This window comes from Lissotriton vulgaris, chromosome 8 (assembly GCF_964263255.1).
Source record: "Lissotriton vulgaris chromosome 8, aLisVul1.2, whole genome shotgun sequence".
Classification (NCBI taxonomy): Eukaryota; Metazoa; Chordata; class Amphibia; order Caudata; family Salamandridae; genus Lissotriton; species Lissotriton vulgaris.
This window is the reverse complement of record NC_141696.1, coordinates 1,576,041,717-1,576,062,158: the sequence shown is the minus strand read 5'-3', so window position 1 is coordinate 1,576,062,158 and position 20,442 is coordinate 1,576,041,717. Positions and strand designations below refer to the sequence as shown.

General features: G+C 42.5%; 1 protein-coding gene across 1 annotated transcript in view; it reads right to left on the bottom strand.

Annotated features, from left to right (window-relative positions):
* Nucleotides 1–17,460, bottom strand: part of PDE9A (phosphodiesterase 9A) — a 142,357-nt gene extending 124,897 nt beyond the window's left edge. The window contains exon 1 of the mRNA XM_086936317.1: nt 17,306–17,460. Coding sequence (XP_086792443.1) covers nt 17,306–17,460 — 155 coding nt within the window. The remainder of the gene's footprint in view (nt 1–17,305) is intronic.
* Between the last annotated feature and the right edge of the window lie 2,982 nt (nt 17,461–20,442).

The window sequence follows — 20,442 nt, the reverse complement described above, 5'->3', positions numbered from 1 at the left end:
GTTGTGCTCGTGACGGCCATTGGCCGACAAATGCAGGGAAGGGGCTAGACTCTTTAGGTGTTCGATGTACGGTGAGAATTTCCATGCTCGTTTGGCTAGTCTTAGATTGAGTCTTTATGTGCTGAGGGTGTCATTGAACCATAGTTTCGAATCTTTGGAGGAAATTCTTTTTAGTTGTAAGGGTACAATCGAGTCTAGGATTTTCAGTATGTAAGTATTATAGTGATCTGTAAGGGCTTGGATGTCTAGCATGTCTGCCTGGGGGTCAGAATGTTGTTGCTGAGGGAAGTCAGATCATTCAGGTTTATATTCCGCAAGCTTCTTTCTGTACTAATGGCATTTGCGATGAGGAGGGTAATAGGATGACCTGTCCAGTCAGAAAGGACGATAGATTTGAGTTGAATGTTGTCCTCCTTCGCAGTGATAAGGTTCAAAGTCGGAACCTTGCTGTGTGTAAGACTGTTGCAGAATTGGGTCAGGTTGAGGTCTGCAAGAAAGGTTCTAAGGCTGTTCACTGAAGAGTCGTTCAGGTCGTTCCAATGTCGTTATAATGTAGGTTGAAGGTTTCCAGGAAGATTTGGAAAACTTGATGACCATCATGGGTTGTGATGGTTTCTATGATTTACTCAATGAATGGAAGGGTATCTCCTGCTGACTAGCAGGTCGTGCCTTGAGAAGTCATGATTGTCTTGTGGCAAAAAAGTTGCGCCTTGCGGAGTCATGGCTTTCTTGTGGCTAGCAGGTTGTGCCTTGAGGAGTCTTGAGTGTCTTGTGGTTAGCAAGTTGTGCCTTAAGGAGTCATAAGTGTCTTGTGGTTAGCAGGTTGTGCCTTGAGGAATCGTGACTGTCTTGTGGCTAGCAGTTTGTACCTTGAGGCATTATGACTGTCTTGTGGCTAGCGGTTTGTGCCTTGAGAAGTCATGACTATCTTGTGGCTAGCAGGTCGTGCCTTGAAGCATCATAGGTGTCTTGTGGCAGGCAGGTTGTGCCTTGAGGAGTCATGACTGTCTTGTGGCTAGCAATTTGTGCCTTTAGGAGTCATGACTGTCTTGTGGCTAGCAATTTGTGCCTTAAGGCATCGTGACTATCTTGTGGCTAGCAGGTTGTGACTTAAGGAGACATGAGTGTCTTGTAGTTAGCAGTTTGTGCCTTGAGGAGTCATAAACACCTTGTGGCAAGTAGTTTGTGCTTTGAGACATCATGACTGTCTTGGTGCTAGTGGTTTGTGCCCTGAGGAGTCATTAACACCTTGTGACTAGTAGTTTGTGCTTTGAGGCATCATGACTGTCTTGTGACTAGCGGATTGTGCCTTGAGGTGTAATGACTGGTGCAGAGACAGACTATCGAGTAAAAAATATTGAGTTGCACAAATATCGAGCCATTAATATGGTGGTTCAGAAATATCGATAGCAAGAATATCATGCTCAAGAATATCAACTTAAGGTAAGTAATATTGTTTTTTAAAATATCGAAGTGTTTAATATCGTTTGCAAAAATATAGTTGTTAAAAATATCGTTTTTTATTAATGTTACGCATTTTAGTATATATTTTATATGTATGTGATGTATGTTTTTTGTATAAGAATTGTTTGTATTTTTAAACTGTGCTAAATTTTTAGTACTTATTCATTAAGTTTTTTATTTGATGTTGTGTTTTTAGTTTCTTAGTGGGTTGTGGCTTTATAGGGGAATAGGGTGGGAAGTAATTTAATTATCTTAAATGTATTGATTATTTTATTTCGTTTTTACTATTTGTTTAAATGAGATGTTATAGTGTTAAATGTGTAAAGTAATTTCTTACTAATTAATTAATAATTGGTTGTTAATAAATTTCAATTAATTAATTAGTAATTAATTATGGTAATTATGTAATGAATTTTAGGAGTGTGTTGTGGTGTTTATAGCTGAAAGTGTGGGAAGGTATTTATTTTTAGTATTTGAATTAATAATTGGTTGTTAATTAATTTTAATTAATTAATTTAGTAATTAATTATGGTAATTTTGTAATGAATTTTAGGTGTGTGTTGTGGTATTTATAGGTACAGAAGGTGGGAAGTGATTTATTTTTAGTTAATAAATTAATAATTAGTTGTTAATTCATTTTAATTGCTGACAGCAGTGGAGGTGTTAGGGTGACGCTGCGACTAATGAGTGACTTATCATGGTCATCTTTCAAATTTAAGAAAAGTGGATTCCACCTTCACGAAGCATAACTTGTAATTGACTAAGTCTATCCTCTTTTACTCTGAACTATTACTCTGGATGTCACTTCATGCTCTTCAAGATTATATACCAGTGAACCTGACTATAAAGATTGTGTCCCTAAGATATATCTTTTTTAGGACTCATATTACTGGTGTGACCATAGAACTCGGCTTCATCTGCATTAGATAACAAGATTCGTGGTGTTCAATATCAGTGCATTATTTCTGTCTTCTTGGCCTTGAAAAAGTCTCCAAAGAGACGAAACACGTGTCGGCAGGACAAGCTGGAAACAATTTGAATGATTATGAAATAAAAGATTTGAAGTCTAATGCTTGGCTCTGGATCCGTATTTTGGAAGTTCATTTCCTATCAATGAACTGTATTCTATAAACTTGTGATAATTACTTGGATCATTACATATCTTGTGAGAGTGCTTGATTAATGCCTGTTTTCTCTTTGGCATTTTAATTACTTAATTGGTAATAATTATGGTAATTGTGTAATTAATTTTAGGTCTTTGTTGTAATGTTTATAGGAGTAAAGGGTGGGAATTGATTTGTATTTAATTTAATTAATATATAGTTGTTAATAATGTTGATTATTTGATATTTAATTTGGGTAATTGTTTACTTTTGTGTGTGTTGTTTTTACTTTTATAGGAGTAAATGCTGGGCACTAAATACATTTTATTTACTTTATTATTAGTTGTTAATAGTAATCGTTTTTAATTGAATACTACGTTTTCATGGTGTTTTATTATTTTATGGTTTAAATTAGGTTTGTGTTGTGGATATGATAGTGTTAAAGTGTTTTTAGTCAATTAATGTTTATTAGTTTTTCGTTTTTTTAATTAATACTTTTTTTAATTGATTATTAATTATGTCAATTATGGAAGGAATTGTAATTTAAAATGTTGTAGTGTTTTGTTATTGGTGTGGTGTTACAGGGTAGGAAATAAAATAAATACATTTATGTATTAATTTTTTTTGTCTGTAAATATTTTCTATTTTAAAATAATTATTTTCTATAAATTCATGTTTGTATTTTATTTTATATATTATTTGTAGGTTTCTGTTATATGTAATTAATATTATGATATATTTTCTTTTTTATATTTAAATATATGTAATTTTTCCATTTTTCAATATGGTTTATTATTTTGTATGATTTAAAAAAAAAACTATGTTTTTTATTTTTGTTTTAACTGTTTGAGTGTGAATAGTAATTTTTGTCTATCTGCTATCCAACACTTTCCCTAATGTTGCATTCACTGGAGTGGGAATAGCATTTTTTTACCTCTCTGCTATCCAGCACTTTCCCTACTGTTGCACTCACAGTAGTGGGAATAGTAATTTGTAACCTTCCGCTATCCAACACTTCCTCTACTGTTGCTCTCACTGGATTGTAAATAGTACATTTTACACTTTTGGTATCCAACACTTTCCCTATTGTTGCTATCACTGGAGTGGGAATAGTAAATTTGACCCCTTTGCTATCCAACACTTTCCCTTTTGTTGCACTCACTGGAGTTGGAATAGTCATTTTTACACCTTCACTATCCAACACTTATCCTACTGTTGCTCTCAGTGGAGTGGGGGTAGTTATTTTTACCCCTGTGCTATCCAATACATTCCCTACTAAGCACTGATTGTATTGTGAAATGTAAGTTAATTTTTTAATAGTTTAATGTTTTAATTTATTATAGATGTTTGTTTTTTTATATTTTAAATCTTTAATGTATACTGTTTTTTTGTATATTATTTGAAATTTTTAACTTGAATTAAAAAAAAATAGTTTATTCATTGTTTTAAAGTAAATATATATGCATAGAATATTATGTCTGTGTGTTTATTTTTTTATTAAGTTTCTTTGTTATATTTTATTAAATGTATATTAAGTTTAATTTATTTCGTTAAAATTATATTTATTATATTTAATATATAACATTGAAGTCCCAGATCCTGGGGGTGTCGGGCACCTGCTTCGGCCTCCTTAGGATGCTGCGGAGGTTTCTTCCCCTTTTGTCCGAGGAGCACAGGAAGCTGACTGTGCAGGCCCTGATAGGCTCTAGGCTAGATTATTCAAACGTTCTGTACCTGGGCTTGCCAGAGTATCTGCTACAGCGGCTCCAAGTTGTGCAGAATGCTGCGGCGAGAGCTATTTTTGGCTTGAATAGACGTGCTAGTGCAGCGGGCTTGTTGCAGACTCTGCATTGGCTTCCAATCCGCAAACGGATCGCCTTTAAGGCTCTGACCCTGGCCTATAAGGCCCTCCATGCGGTGGGAGCAAAGTACCTCCAAAAGAGACTTGCCTTTTACCATCCGGCTCGTTCTCTGAGGTCGGAATCCCTGTTTTTGGCGGCGGTTCCACGAGTGAAGAGAGCGCGCCTGGGAGGTCGCTCCTTTGGACTACTGGCGCCACAGTTGTGGAACTCTCTGCCGCTCACACTTCGGGGAGCCACCAGCCTACTTGCTTTTAGAAAAGGCCTCAAAACCTGGTTGTTTACCCAGTAGGCCGCTTTGCTGTTGTGGGCCCTCTCTGTCTGTGGTCTTTTTCTTCTTTTAACTGTGTTATGTTATTACGCTGTAGCCCTCCTTACTCAAAGCGCCGGGACACTCTTTTTGAGTAGCCGTGCGCTATACAAAAGAAAATATAACATAACATAACATATATTATTTTATTTTCTATTTATATAAGAGTCGAAATTCTATATATCTATATTTTTTACATCAATATTTTTTTGTCAATATTTTTGTACTTACCTGTTTAAGTATAGGAGTCGATGTTTTTGTTGTCTATATTTTTTACTCAATATTTTTTACATCGATGTTGTGTCAGTGAACCATGATGACTGTCTTGTGGCTAGCAGGTCGTGCCATGAGGAGTCATGAACACCTTGTGGCTAGTAGTTTGTGCCTTGAGGAGTCATGGCTGCCTTGTGGCTAGCAGGTTGTGCCTTGAATAGTCATGCCTGTCTTGTGGCTAGCAGGCCTTGCCTTGAGGGGTGATTGCGGTCTTGTAGCTAGCATGTTATGCCTTGAGGTTTTGTGCCTATCTTGAGGCCAGCAGTTTGTGCCTTGAGGAGTTGTGCCTGTCTTGTGGCTAGATGTTTGTGTCTTGAGGAGTCGTGCCTGTCTTGTGGCTAGCAGGTTGTGCCTTGAGGAGTCACACCTGTCTTGTGGCTAGCAGTTTGTGCCGTGAGGAGTCGTCCCTGTCTTGTGGCTAGCAGTTTGTGCCTTGAGGAGTCGTACCTGTCTCCTAGCTAGCAGGTTGTGCCTTGAGGAGTCACACCTGTCTTGTGGCTAGCAGTTTGTGCCTTGAGGAGTCATGACTGTCTTGTGGCTAGCAGCTCATCTCTCAAACAGCTGTGAACGCCATGAGGCTTGCAGTTCCTCCCAGCTGAGGTCTGTTTTGTCCATTGGATTTTCCCTGGTGGAGCAAAGCATATCTCTCTGTTCTCAAGGGTACTTACCTAGATTTGAAACACTCTTGCCTTCATCCGTTCTTTCTTTGCCATGTATCAAATCTCCTATCAAATGTAGGTCTTTTTGTTTCAGCTGATTCAGTCTTCGCGTATCTAGAATCTTTCCTCCGTGGTTATTCCTCAGTTTACCTCTAGAAGTTATTCTCCAAGGAACACACAGTCCCGTCAAGGAACTCATTTCTGCAACAGGCATCTCGGTCAGTACAGTGCTCCACAGTTGTTCATTTCGGGGCTGATTCACAGAACTAACTTAAGACAAAATCCTAAACTTACTACTTTTCGTATTCACAGAAGGCATTTAGTAATAGTAAAGTTAGGATTTTGTCTTAAGTTTGACTTAAGACAAACTTAAGAAAAACTTAAGACAGACTTAAAACAGACTTAAGACAGACTTAAGACAAACTTAAGACAGACTTCAGGCAGACTTAAGAGAGACTTAAGACAGACAAGACAAAGTTAAGATAAAATCCAAACTTAAGTCTGTCTTAAGTCTGTCTTAAGTTTGTCTTAAGTCAAATTCAAGACAAAATCCTAACTTTACTACTACTAAATGCCTTCTGTGAATACCAAAAGTAGTGCGTTTATGATTTTGTCTTAAGTTAGTTCTGTGAATCGGGCCCGTCATCTTGAAGCACCATCTGCACAACCAATGGCGGTGCTGTGGTGGTATTGTGGTGATGCTGCAGTGGTTGTGTGGCGGTGCTATGGTAGTTTTGTGGTGGTGATGTGGTGGTTTTGTGGTGGTGCTGTGGCGTTTCGGAAGCCCACAGACGCCATTTTGAATTATTTTTCTGTGTCTCTTGAAAGAATATGCTGCTGACACATTTAAGTCATCAATAAATAATTTATTCCTGCAAGGGACCACACTGTTCTCTCGGAAAAGAAACTGAATTTAGACTTCGTGGCACTGGGTAACTATACATCAATGATGCGTTTTTGTTGCTAGCCAAAGTTATGTGGTTGCCTGCGACCCACGCAGGGGGCCCCCGTAGGAGGGCAGCTGCCTTAGTGCCACGTGTTGGCACAAGACTACATGCCAGTGTTTGGGATCCTCTCGAGGTCCGGCTTGCCCCGTGTCATTTCCGGTGCACCAGTGGGTGGGGAGCCAGGTATATTTCGCCAAGCCTTCACACCTTTTCCCTCCCTACCGCTTACCCGGCGTGGCTACTGGAGGGTGGTTGGTGGGGGAGGCTGTTAACTTGTTATTTTGTGTTGCAGGCAGGGTTACAGGGTGATCCAGAGGCTGAATGGCACATAGGGGCACCCTCTTCAGGAGCACAAAAAGGGTGCAAATATCAGATAGCCCCAGGAAGTCCTTACGGCAGGACCCTGGAGGAACGGCAGTGCCCCGTTAGTCCTACGGGCGGTTGTAAACCTGAGCAACTGGATACACTCTGCCCCCTCGAGGGGCATGAGTAAATGGGTGGACTGGTGGTCCACAAGTGGTAAGGGGTAACACCACAAAATTGTTGAGCACTGATTGGTTAGGGCCACGGTGCAATTTGGCTCTTCAGGTGGGCAGAGCAGCTTAGGCGTGTCTTCTCTGCCTGCCCTTGGCTCGCCCGTAAGTTGACCCACCATATTGGCATATTTCATTATGCAAATAAACCTGCAGGAATGTTTCTCCACAAACAAAGTGTCTGGTGTGTTTTATTTTATCTGGAGATTGCTGTATTCGTGGGGTGAGGGAGTGTGCTGCCGATATTGGCACTATGTGGCTGCTCGCGGCCCATGCAGGGGGCCCACATAGGAGGGTGGCTGCCTTAGTGCCACATGTTGGCACAAAACAACATCCCAGGGTTTGGGACCCTCTCAAGGTCTGGCGTGCCCCGCGTCATTTCCGGTCTGCCAGAAGGGCGGGGAGCCAGGTATATTTACCCCTCCGGTCCACCTGACCCTCTCTTTTTGCCAAGCCTTCATGCCGTTTCCCTCCCTACCGCTTACCCGGCGTGGCTACTGGAGGGTGGTTGGTGGGAGAGGCTGTAAACTTGTTATTTTGTGCTTCAGGCAGAGTTACAGGGCGCTCCAGAGGCTGAAAGGTACATAGGGGCACCACCCTCTTCAGGAGCACAAGGGTGCAAATGCCAATTAGCCCCAGGAAGTCCTTACGGCAGAACAAAGTGTCTAGTGTGTTTTATTTTATCTGGAGATTGCTGTATGTGTTGGGGGGACTGTGTTGCCAATATTGGCACTATAAACACAGTAGCTGTAGCCCAGCTACACCCCCCTGAGATCAGAATTCCAGCCCTCCCCTTGGGGATATATATTCCCTCCAGGATCCGGGCATTTAAAGCCACGCTCCTGGTTGGGTAAAGCTGTCTTCCCTCTTCTTGTTGAGCTGTCAGCAGCTTCTGGCAGTGTGTACCACCAGGCCCTGTGGCACCGGCCGCCCCTGTGGCACCGGCCGCCCCTGTGGCACCGGCCACGCCCGTGGGACCTGCCGCTCCTGTGGCACCAGCTGCCCCTGTGGCACCGTCCGCCCCTGTGGCACCGGCCGTCCCAGTGGCACCGGCCGCCCCTGGGCTCAAAGGCTTCCAATGGTATATCCGGATCTGAGTCCTTTCTGGTTCACGGTCACCAGCAGGACAAACCTGCCCTAGCCAAGCCCGCAGCTCTTTTGGGTCCCAAGGGTTCAGCATCTGTCGGTCCGCAGAGCACCCGGTGACCAGAGAGCACCCTGACCACAGAGCACCCCGCGACCACAGAGCACCCCTCGACCATTGTGCACCCTGCAACTGCAGAGCACCCCTCGACCATTGTGCACCCTAGAACTGCAGAGCACCCCACGACCACTGAGCACCCTTCCTCCATCGAGCACCCCTCGATCACAGACCACCACTCGACCATAGAGCTCCCCAGACCGCAGAACACCCCTCGACCACAGAGCACCCCTCGACCACAGAGCACCCCTCGACCACAGAACACCCCCGACCATAGAGCACCCCTCAACCACAGAACAACCCCGACCACAGAGCACCCCTCGACCAGAGAGCACCCTCGATCACAGCGCATCCCTCGACCACAGAGCACCCCTCGACCACGGAGCACATTTCGACCACAGAGCGCCCTCAATCACAGCGCACCCCTCGACCACAGAGCACCCCCGACCACAGAGCACCCCTCCACCACAGAGCACCCCTCGACCACAGAGCACCCCTCGACCAAAGAGCACCCCAGACCATAGAGCACCCCTTGACCATAGAGCACCCCTCAACCGCAGGGCACCCCTCAACCATAGAGCACCCCTCAACCGCAGAGCACCCCTCGACCACAGAGCTCCCCATGACCACCGAGCACCCCTCGACCACAGAGCGCCCCTCGACCACAGAGCACCCCTCAACCACAGAACAACCCCGACCACAGAGCACCCCTCGACCAGAGAGCACCCTCGATCACAGCGCATCCCTCGACCACAGAGCACCCCTCGACCACGGAGCACATTTCGACCACAGAGCGCCCTCGATCACAGCGCATCCCTCGACCATAGAGCACCCCTCGACCACTGAGCTCCCCGTGACCACAGAGCACCCTACGACCACAGAGCACCCCACGATCACAGAGCTCCCCTCGACCATAGAGCTCCCCGTGACTCCAGAGCACCCCTCGACCACAGAGCTCCCCGCGACCAGAGAGCGCCCTCGATCACAGCGCATCCCTCGACCACAGAGCACCCCTCGACCAGAGAGCGCCCTCGATCACAGTGCATCCCTCGACCACAGAGCACCCCTTGACCACGGAGCACCCCTCGACCACAGAGCACCCCCGACCACAGAGCACCCCTCCACCACAGAGCACCCCTCGACCACAGAGCACCCCTCGACCAAAGAGCACCCCAGACCATAGAGCACCCCTTGACCATAGAGCACCCCTCAACCGCAGGGCACCCCTCAACCATAGAGCACCCCTCAACCGCAGAGCACCCTTCGACCAGAGCACCCTGTGACCGCAGAGCACCCCTCGACCGCAGAGCACCCCTCGACCACAGAGCACCCCTCGACCACAGAGCTCCCCATGACCACCGAGCACCCCTCGACCACAGAGCGCCCCTCGACCACAGAGCACCCCTCAACCACAGAACACCCCTCAACCACAGAGCTCCCCGCGACCACAGAGCACCCCACGACCACAGAGCTCCTCTCAACCACAGAGCTCCCCGCGACCACAGAGCACCCCATGACCACAGAGCACCCCTCGACCACAGAGCACCCCTCGACCACAGAGCACCCCTCGACCACAGAGCACCCCTCGCATCTCAGAGGGCTCTGAGCTGAAGACAGGACACCTCTTGCCTCTCTGAGGGCATCCCTTGGAGAGCAGGTCCCTTCGTGAAGATGTGGCCTCCTTCCTTTAAATATTACTGGTATTTCTTGGGGGACAGAGCGCCCTCCAACCCTTGCAGGCCTCACTGTCTGCTGACCTTGCATCTTCGGGGTGCCTTAATGCGGCCAAGCACTCTCAGAGCTCTTATTCAAGGGGAAAGTATCGGCCCTCCCCATCACACACCTCATCTTCAGAGCCCGAGTTGTGTCCTAGAAGTAGAATGTCTCCTACCAATGCTTACTTAGAGGATGGGATTGCCATGGGCGTTCAGGGGAGGCAAGCATACCTCATGCCTCAGGGGTCCAACCTGATGAGTTTGGTGCCAGTTAGTATGGAGAACAGTGGGTTCCCTACAGAACCAACTGTTCTCCATACTAAATGACATCCCAGGTTCTGCGGGATACTGGGTCACCCCAATAGCCATTATGGGTTTGGTACCAGGGCATTGTAACCAAAATATCCTTTATAGAGATAGTGTGTCCTAAATATTATTTACAAAAAGATCCCCATCGAAGTTAATAGAAAATCTACACTCAGTGGTATTTAGCACACAATATTTCTGTCACTGATATTTGTGTTGCATAATATTTCTGTCACATGATATTTCTGTCACATGATATTTTTGTCACATGATGTTTGTCACATGATATTTCTTTCTGCCACAATATTTCTGTTGCATGATATTTCTATCATGATATTTCTGTCGCATGATATTTCTGTCTCATGATATTTCTGTCACATGATATTTTTGTCACATGTTTCTGTCGCATGATATTCTGTCACATGATATTTTTGTCACATGATGTTTCTGTCACATGATATTTCTGTTACATAATATATCCGTCACAATATTTCTGTTGCATGATATTTCTGTCACATGATATTTCTGTCATATCATATTTTTGTCACATGATGTTTCTGTCACATGATATTTCTGTTGCATAATATTGCCGTCATGATATTTCTGTTGCATTATATTTCTATCACGATATTTCTGTTGAATGATATTTCTGTCTCATGATTTTTCTGTCACATGATATTTTTGTCACATGTTTCTGTTGCTTGATGTTTGTGTCGCATGATATTTCTGTTGCATGATATTTCTGTTGCTTGCTATTTCTGTTGCCTGATGTTTCTGTCACATGCTATTTCTGTCACATGATATTTCTGTCACATCATATTTTTGTCACATGATGTTTCTGTCACATGATATTTCTGTTGCATAATATTGCTGTCATGATATTTCTGTTGCATTATATTTCTATCATGATATTTCTGTTGAATGATATTTCTGTCTCATGATTTTTCTGTCACATGATATTTTTGTCACATGTTTCTGTCGCATGATATGTGTGTTGCATGTTATTTCTGCCGCAGGATATTTGTATCACATGATATTTGTGTTGCATGCTATTTCATTTTCGTGATGTATTTGCCACATGATATTTCTGCTGCATGATATGTCTGTTGCATGATATTTCTGCCACATGATATTCCTGTTGTATATTTCAATTGCATAGTTGTGTCGCATGATATTTGTGTTGCATGCATGCTATTTTTGTCATATTATATTTTTGTCACTTATTTCTGTCACATGCTATTTCTGTCACATGATATTTCTGTTGCATGATATTTCTGTTGCCTGATATTTCTGTCACATGCTATTTCTGTCACTGATATTTCTGCAGCATGATATAACTTTCACATGCTATTTCTGTCGCATGATATTTGTGTTGCATAATATTTCTGTCACATGATATTTCTGTCACATGATATTTTTGTCACATGATGTTTGTCACATGATATTTCTTTCTGCCACAATATTTCTGTTGCATGATATTTCTATCATGATATTTCTGTCGCATGATATTTCTGTCTCATGATATTTCTGTCACATGATATTTTTGTCACATGTTTCTGTCGCATGATATTCTGTCACATGATATTTTTGTCACATGATGTTTCTGTCACATGATATTTCTGTTACATAATATATCCGTCACAATATTTCTGTTGCATGATATTTCTGTCACATGATATTTCTGTCATATCATATTTTTGTCACATGATGTTTCTGTCACATGATATTTCTGTTGCATAATATTGCCGTCATGATATTTCTGTTGCATTATATTTCTATCACGATATTTCTGTTGAATGATATTTCTGTCTCATGATTTTTCTGTCACATGATATTTTTGTCACATGTTTCTGTTGCTTGATGTTTGTGTCGCATGATATTTCTGTTGCATGATATTTCTGTTGCTTGCTATTTCTGTTGCCTGATGTTTCTGTCACATGCTATTTCTGTCACATGATATTTCTGTCACATCATATTTTTGTCACATGATGTTTCTGTCACATGATATTTCTGTTGCATAATATTGCTGTCATGATATTTCTGTTGCATTATATTTCTATCATGATATTTCTGTTGAATGATATTTCTGTCTCATGATTTTTCTGTCACATGATATTTTTGTCACATGTTTCTGTCGCATGATATGTGTGTTGCATGTTATTTCTGCCGCAGGATATTTGTATCACATGATATTTGTGTTGCATGCTATTTCATTTTCGTGATGTATTTGCCACATGATATTTCTGCTGCATGATATGTCTGTTGCATGATATTTCTGCCACATGATATTCCTGTTGTATATTTCAATTGCATAGTTGTGTCGCATGATATTTGTGTTGCATGCATGCTATTTTTGTCATATTATATTTTTGTCACTTATTTCTGTCACATGCTATTTCTGTCACATGATATTTCTGTTGCATGATATTTCTGTTGCCTGATATTTCTGTCACATGCTATTTCTGTCACTGATATTTCTGCAGCATGATATAACTTTCACATGCTATTTCTGTCGCATGATATTTCTGTTGCCTGATATTTCTGTCACATGATATTTCTCTCACATGATATTTTTGTCACATGATGTTTCTGTCACATGATATTTCTTTCTGCCACAATATTTCTGTTGCATGATATTCTATCACACGATATTTCTGTCGCATGATATTTCTGTCATGATATTTCTGTCACATGATATTTCTGTCGCATGATATTTCTGTCATGATATTTCTGTCACATGATATTTCTGTCGCATGATATTTCTGTCATGATATTTCTGTCACATGATATTTCTGTTGCATGATATTTCGGTCACATTATATTTCTGTCACATGATATTTTTATCACATGATCTTTCTGTCACATGAAATTTCTGTTACATAATATTTCTGTCACAATATTTCTGTTGCATGATATTTCTGTCACATGATATTTCTGTCACATCATATTTTTGTCATATGATCTTTCTGTCACATGAAATTTCTGTTACATAATATTTCTGTCACAATATTTCTGTTGCATGATATTTCTGTCATGATATTTCTATCACATGATATTTCTGTTGAATGATATTTCTGTCTCATGATATGTGTGTTGCATGTTATTTCTGCCGCATGATATTTGTATCGCATGATATTTGTGTCGCATGATATTTGTGTTGCATGATATGTCTGTTGCATGATATTTCTGCCACATGATATTCCTGTTGTATATTTCAGGTGCATAGTTGTGTCGCATGATATTTGTGTTGCATGCATGCTATTTTTGTCATATTATATTTTTGTCACATGATATTTCTGTTGAATGATATTTCTGTCTCATGATATGTGTGTTGCATGTTATTTCTGCCGCATGATATTTGTATCGCATGATATTTGTGTCGCATGATATTTGTGTTGCATGATATGTCTGTTGCATGATATTTCTGCCACATGATATTCCTGTTGTATATTTCAGGTGCATAGTTGTGTCGCATGATATTTGTGTTGCATGCATGCTATTTTTGTCATATTATATTTTTGTCACATGATATTTCTTTCTTTTTTTTTTTTTTTGGTAATCCTCATATACCGTTATTGGAAGTCTTGATGGGAACCTGGCCGCCTCTATACAGTTGGTCATCCTTGTCCGGCCCTAATTTGGTTGACCACTAGAAAGATAGCAAGCCTGATCCCTCAAGTAGCCACTGCTTTCCCAGTTCAACTCCATTTCACACCGTATTTGGTGCCCTGTGTTACTTTGAAGACACGGGAACCATCAGGGCCCCAGATAAATCATAGGAAAACCATTCACTTATCCTGCAAAGCGACTAAAGCCGCCCAGATCTTGTCAGAACTTGTGGGATCGCATGCCATGAAAGATTTACTTGTAAAAATAATATGTCTTAAACAACTTGAAAAGGAAGGGGAGATTGGATCCTTGCAGGCTCTACAGATTTAGTGCCTTGCCAAAAGCATAACATAGAAGACAAATCTCGTACGGAGTTCATTTACATTATAGTCCATGCACAACCCAAAGAGAATGATTCTAGTATTACGATCTAGAGATACTTGAAGGACTTCTTCTAAAAATTCCTGAATCTTGATCCAGTACTCTTATCTCTAGACAGTCTACGAACATATGGACATCGTCCGCGGCAGGATATCTACATCTTGGACAGTAATACTCCAAATTAGAAAATTTAGTTAATTTTTTAGGGGTAATGTAAGCCCTGTACATAGTGTACAGGTGATTTCTTTTTAATGCAGCCGGGTTGACTGCTGCCTGCAAGATGACAAAAGAATCAGCCCAAAGATCTTTAATATTTCCACTATTCGGGTTTAAGGCATCACCCCAACGTTTTTGTATCTCTAGTTCGGACACATTTTCAACGTCGAGCATGGCTGAGTACCAATATGAGATTTGATTTTTCCAGCTTCCAGACCTGGATACTGAATCGAACTTCGGGCTTGGATCGTTAGAGTCCAATGTTCTTGTCGACCACCATCCGGATGGCTGGTAGTATTTAAATCGTGTGAGTATTGCCCCAGTCAGATTAGAAAGAGCCTCCCAGCTTAAAAGCTGTGCACCTTCCTGTAAATCACGAAGGCATTCCAACCCTGCCAATCTCAGAGGTCTGGACAGTTGGTAATCCAGACAGACCGGAGTCCCAGGGGAGTCCCAAATCGGGGCCTGTGTAGCGTAATATGGGATATCAAGCCTTTTCCTGATGAATACCCAATTTTTTAGGGCTGCCCCCAAAATCTTGAGCCTCACTTTCTTAAAAAACTTAGAATCCCCAAATTTAAAAAGAAAAAAATCTTGTCCCTGCGGGATGTCTTGCAATAATGCTGGAAAGAGAATACCTTGGGAAGATAAATCAATTTTACCGGCTAATAATCTGAAGTTTTTAAAATGAAATGCATGGCAATACACGAATAAGTCTGGGAGACCAGGCCTCCTGTTCCTAGGCTTCTCCTAAGCTTCTTCCATGATATTCGTGGAGATTTCAAGTTCCAAATGAGAGGGTCAATTTAATTAAGATGATCATTCTGCCAAAAATAACGTTCTTGTTTAACTCTATCTCACTTTCCTTCCACACACCAGCCGTCACATGATATTTCTGTTGCATGCTATTTCTGTCACATGATATTTCTGTCGCATGATATATCTTTCACATGCTATTTTTCTGTCACATGATATTTCTGTTGCATGATATTTCTGTCACCTGATATTTCTGTCGCTTGATATTTCTGATGCATGGATTTTCTGTTGCATGCTATTTCTGTTGCCTGATATTTCTGTCACATGCTATTTCTGTCACATGATATTTCTGTCGCATGATATTTCTGTTGCATGCTATTTCTGTTGCCTGTATTTCTGTCACATGATATTTCTGTCACATGATATTTCTGTCGCATGATATATCTTTCACATGCTATTTCTGTCACATGATATTTCTGTTGCATGATATTTTTGTCACATTATATTTTTGTCACATGACATTTCTGTTGCATGATATTTCTGTCGCATGATATTTCTGTCGCATGAATTTTCTGTTGCATGCTATTTCTGTTGCCTGATATTTCTGTCACATGCTATTTCTGTCACATGATATTTCTGTCGCCTGATATTTCTGTTGCATGCTATTTCTGTTGCATGATATTTCTGTTGCCTGATATTTCTGTCACATGATATTTCTGTCGCATGATATATCTGTCACATGCTATTTCTGTCACATGACATTTCTGTTGCATGATATTTCTGTCACATGATTTTTCTGTTGCATGCTATTTCTGTTGCCTGATATTTCTGTCACATGCTATTTCTGTCACATGCTATTTCTGTCACATGCTATTTCTGTCACATGATATTTCTGTCGCATGATATTTCTGTCGCATGCTATTTCTGTCACATGATATTTCTGTCACATGATATATCTTTCACATGCTATTTCTGTCACATGATATTTCTGTTGCATGATATTTTTGTCACATTATATTTTTGTCACATGATATTTCTGTCACATGATATTTCTGTTGCATGATATTTCTGTCACATGATGTTTTGGTCACATAATATTTCTGTCACATGATATTTGTGCCGCATGATAGTTTTGTCACATGATATTTCTGCTGCATGATATTTCTGTTGCATGATATTTCTGTCACATGATATTTTGGTCACATAATATTTCGGTCACATGATATTTTTATCACATGATATTTGTGCCGCATGATAGTTTTGTCACATGATATTTCTGCTGCATGATATTACTGTTGCATGATATTTCTGTTGTGTGATATTTGTGTCACATGATATTTCTGTTGCATGATATTTCTGTTGTGTGATATTTCTGTCACGTGATATTACTGTTGTGTGATATTTGTGTCACATATTTGTGTTGCATATTTCTGCCAGATGACATTTCTGTCACATGATATTTCTGTTGCGTGATATTTTTGTCAGATGACATTTCTGTCACATGATTTTTCTGTCGCATATTTCTGTCACATGATAGTTCTGCTCACAGATCTCTCGTATAGACTCACCGAGCACCTCTTGTGTCAGTTGCTCTTCTGGGATCACTGACAAAATATTGAGGACAAAAATATTGTGTGGACAGAATATCGTGTTACAAACATTGAGAATCATAATATGGAGGTGGTAAGTGCAATTTGCTAAGCACAGCTTTACTATCCATAACTTCAAATCTATGCACCTTGAAGATATATATACATCATCAAGGTACATATATGTCCAGTTAATTATAGTAAATCTTTTCTTTCCCATAGAACTTTCCATCACAATATTCTTGTTGTCAATAGTCTTGCCACAATTTTTTGGACTCCATATTTTCTTCCTACTCCAAGGAGAAGATCACCCTTCCCCAAGGAGGAAGGCTGCGCCCCTCACGCCGTAGAGGTCTTCGCACCCGGCGCGGACGCAGGACTCACCTGGTACTCCTGGCAGCCATCTCTTCACGCATCGTCTTTATGTCGCTCTTGCATCTCTCGATCTCGACCAGCTTCAGGCCCTCCACTGTGGACAGAAGAGAGCCGGGGTTACCATGGGGAAACCTGTCGGGCTTCATTCCAGCCAGGCACGGCATCATGTAGCGCTTGAGGCCGTTAGCCTATCCCTTGGGCCGACTGCAGCGAGTAACCCAAACCGACACAATGGCACAAGGCGGGGCAGCAGGTTTTTCAAGGTTGGCCAATGCCCTGAGTGTTGACAGGACCCACTGTTTGGAAACAGGAAGGGTGGGACTGCCATGGACCCATGGAAAATGTGCAAGGGTGGAGGGTACCACTGACACCCGCTTTGGGGGTTCCCAGTTCACCCATCAGGCACCCCAGTTCTTCCACAACACTCTGATGTTTTGTGTGTGTAGGGGAGATCTGATGAACACAAATGTGCGTAGAAGGAAGAGGAGGACACAGAGAGGCTAGCATGTAGAGGGCATAGAAGACTTTGTGTGTGCATGAGGTTGACATGTTGTGTGGATAGGTTTATAGAACAGGAGAGGTGTTACGCTTGCGCTGATAGGATGATAAACATTCACTAAATATGCCTATCGGACAGGTGAGGCATGCTACCTGCGCATGGCTGTATTGACATGCGGAAGAAGGCCGCCTGATTTACATGAGTATAAAAGAGATGACAGTTTTTGTTAAAGTAATGCAGAGAATATATTTGTTCATGTGTGTGTAAGAAGAAGAGACGGTGCATATATACGTGTATGAGAGTGTTTGTGTGTGCATGTGTGATGAAGCACACCATTTACATGTGTGTTTAGAACAAAGGGCCCCTTGAGAGCACATGAAAAAATGAATGAATGGCACGCCGAGGGCATTTCTACAGGAAGTTGTTTACCAAAGCCCCCTGCTGTGTGTGCTGATTGTTCGGGTCTAATGGAAGGCGCCCGGACCCCGGTGAACCCCCAGATCTGAGCACGGTTCCATATTCATGAGATCAAAGGAGAAGCGAGTAAACACTGAGAAACTTGCACAGCAGACTGCTGAAAGAGGGCAGCCTCGAGGGAGCGTGACAGCTTCCGGTGCAGGGTTCGAAGAGGGACTTTGAGTGGGGGGGTGGGGCGTTGTACATAAATAGAGAGCAAGGGGACCCCCCACCCCATGCATACATGCCAACATTTAAGGACAGGGAAGTGGGAGATTTTAAATAAAAAATCGGGAGAATGAAAATTCCCCGTTGACTTCTATTGTAAAAAATGCAATTTCAGGCGGGAGACAGGTAAAATAAAGCCATTTTTGGCTTGGAAAATCGGTAGTCTCCCGCCTGAATCGGGTCTGTTGGCATGTATGCCCATGCCCCCTCGATTGAACACTTGATTTTGGTTCCATACCATTTCATTTCATAGGTTTCTATTTTTTAATCGAAAACATGGTGCCGAAGTATAGTTTTCAGTTCAGCTAAGGACCTTCGCCTTTTAGAAGAGCCTGAAAGTGTCTCTGCTGTGCTCCAGCTGTGCTCCAGCTGTCACCGAGGGTTCCTCGTCTCTTCCTGGGAATCTGTGGCAGTCGGAGGAGTCTCGAGCACTCGTGACATCCTTCCTTCATTTATTTGTTCGAGTTTTATAGAGCCCGAACCTGACTAACGTGTGTGCAAACCGACTTTGTGTCCATCCGCTCTTGTGCTAAGGTCATGCAGAACTGCTTTATAAGGGCCTTTGAACTGAAAGGGACTCTGTCCGTCCGAAGGCTCTGATTGGCTGGCTGCAACAAAAGGATGCCTCCTTTTATCCTAGATGAAAGGATGCCGAGTGGAGTCCCCACATCCTGAAACACATAAAGGCCACATAAGCGTCCAGGGTGAGCACGCCGTGACCCCCCAGTCCTAGGAAGGGGACCCTCCCAAGAACCCCCACAGACTTTAAAAAGTTTGATGCATGCGGTTCTTGAGCTCTGATTACAGTTAGACACTCAGGGGCATATGTACAAGCTCCTATCACCAGCACAACGTCACCTTTATTGATGTTGTGGTGGCGATAGGGGCTGAGCCTTATGTACAAGGCAGCGTTAAGCCACGCACCCTTTTGTGCTATCGTTAGCGTGGAAGGGGTGGGCAGTGGGTGTTGTGGAGGCGTTCAACCGCAACACCCATTCATTTTGATGCTGCCCCCTATGTACAAGGGTGGCGTACACAGGAGGCAGCGCCAAAATTAAGACCAGGTAAAAAGTGACGTTAAGATGTTGAAATAAGGAGAAATGCATTATTTCTCCTTGTTTTTGCGTTTTCCATGCATGCTGCCTTTTGCAGCACACGTGGAAAAAGCAAAATGCCGCGGTTTGTTTATGTACAGGAAAGTGCCCCTTCCTGTACATAAACAAACTTTTAAAAAATGCTATTTTGTAACTTTTATGTGTGCTGCATGAAGCAGCACACATGTAAGTGACAGATTGGCATTTTTAGGTTTGTTTATGTGCAGGAAGGGACACCTTCCTACACGTAAACAATCCTCCCCTGCACACAGACACCCTTGCCCTATGGTGCAAGGGTACCTGCGTTGGCACTAAGTTGCTAAAATTAGCGCCATCGCAGTGGGAAATGCAAGGCTACACCACATTCTTGTAAATAGGGTGCAGCCCTGTGTTTCTGAAGTGGGGAGAGAGGCGTTAAGCCAGGAAGGCAAACGCCTCTCTCCTCCACTTCCTTGTACATATCCCCCACAGTTTGTGGACTCTGAGCCGAGTTCATGCACCAGTCAACTCATTGGCTGATGTCGGGATCCCTGAGCAGAGTAGGTTGTTGACGACACTTCTATCTCTACCGCTGGTGCCATTGCAGCCTCCTCCGTCTCTCCCCATCTGCTCTCTTCCTCTACTCCCTTACTCTCCCACTGCTTTCAATCAATCAATCAAGCATTTGCAAAGCACGGTAAATAACCCGCAAGGGTCTCTAGTCGCTGGAGCTGTTTGCTGCTCCGTGGAGGTCTGATCGATCAGAAGATCCAGGTCTTTAGTTCTCTTCTGAATTGCTGGAGCATTGGGTGGATTTCTGTTCCTCTCTGAACCAGCTCACTCTTTTGCTTGGTTCTTTAATCTTGCCTGTCTTGGTGGATGCATTGACG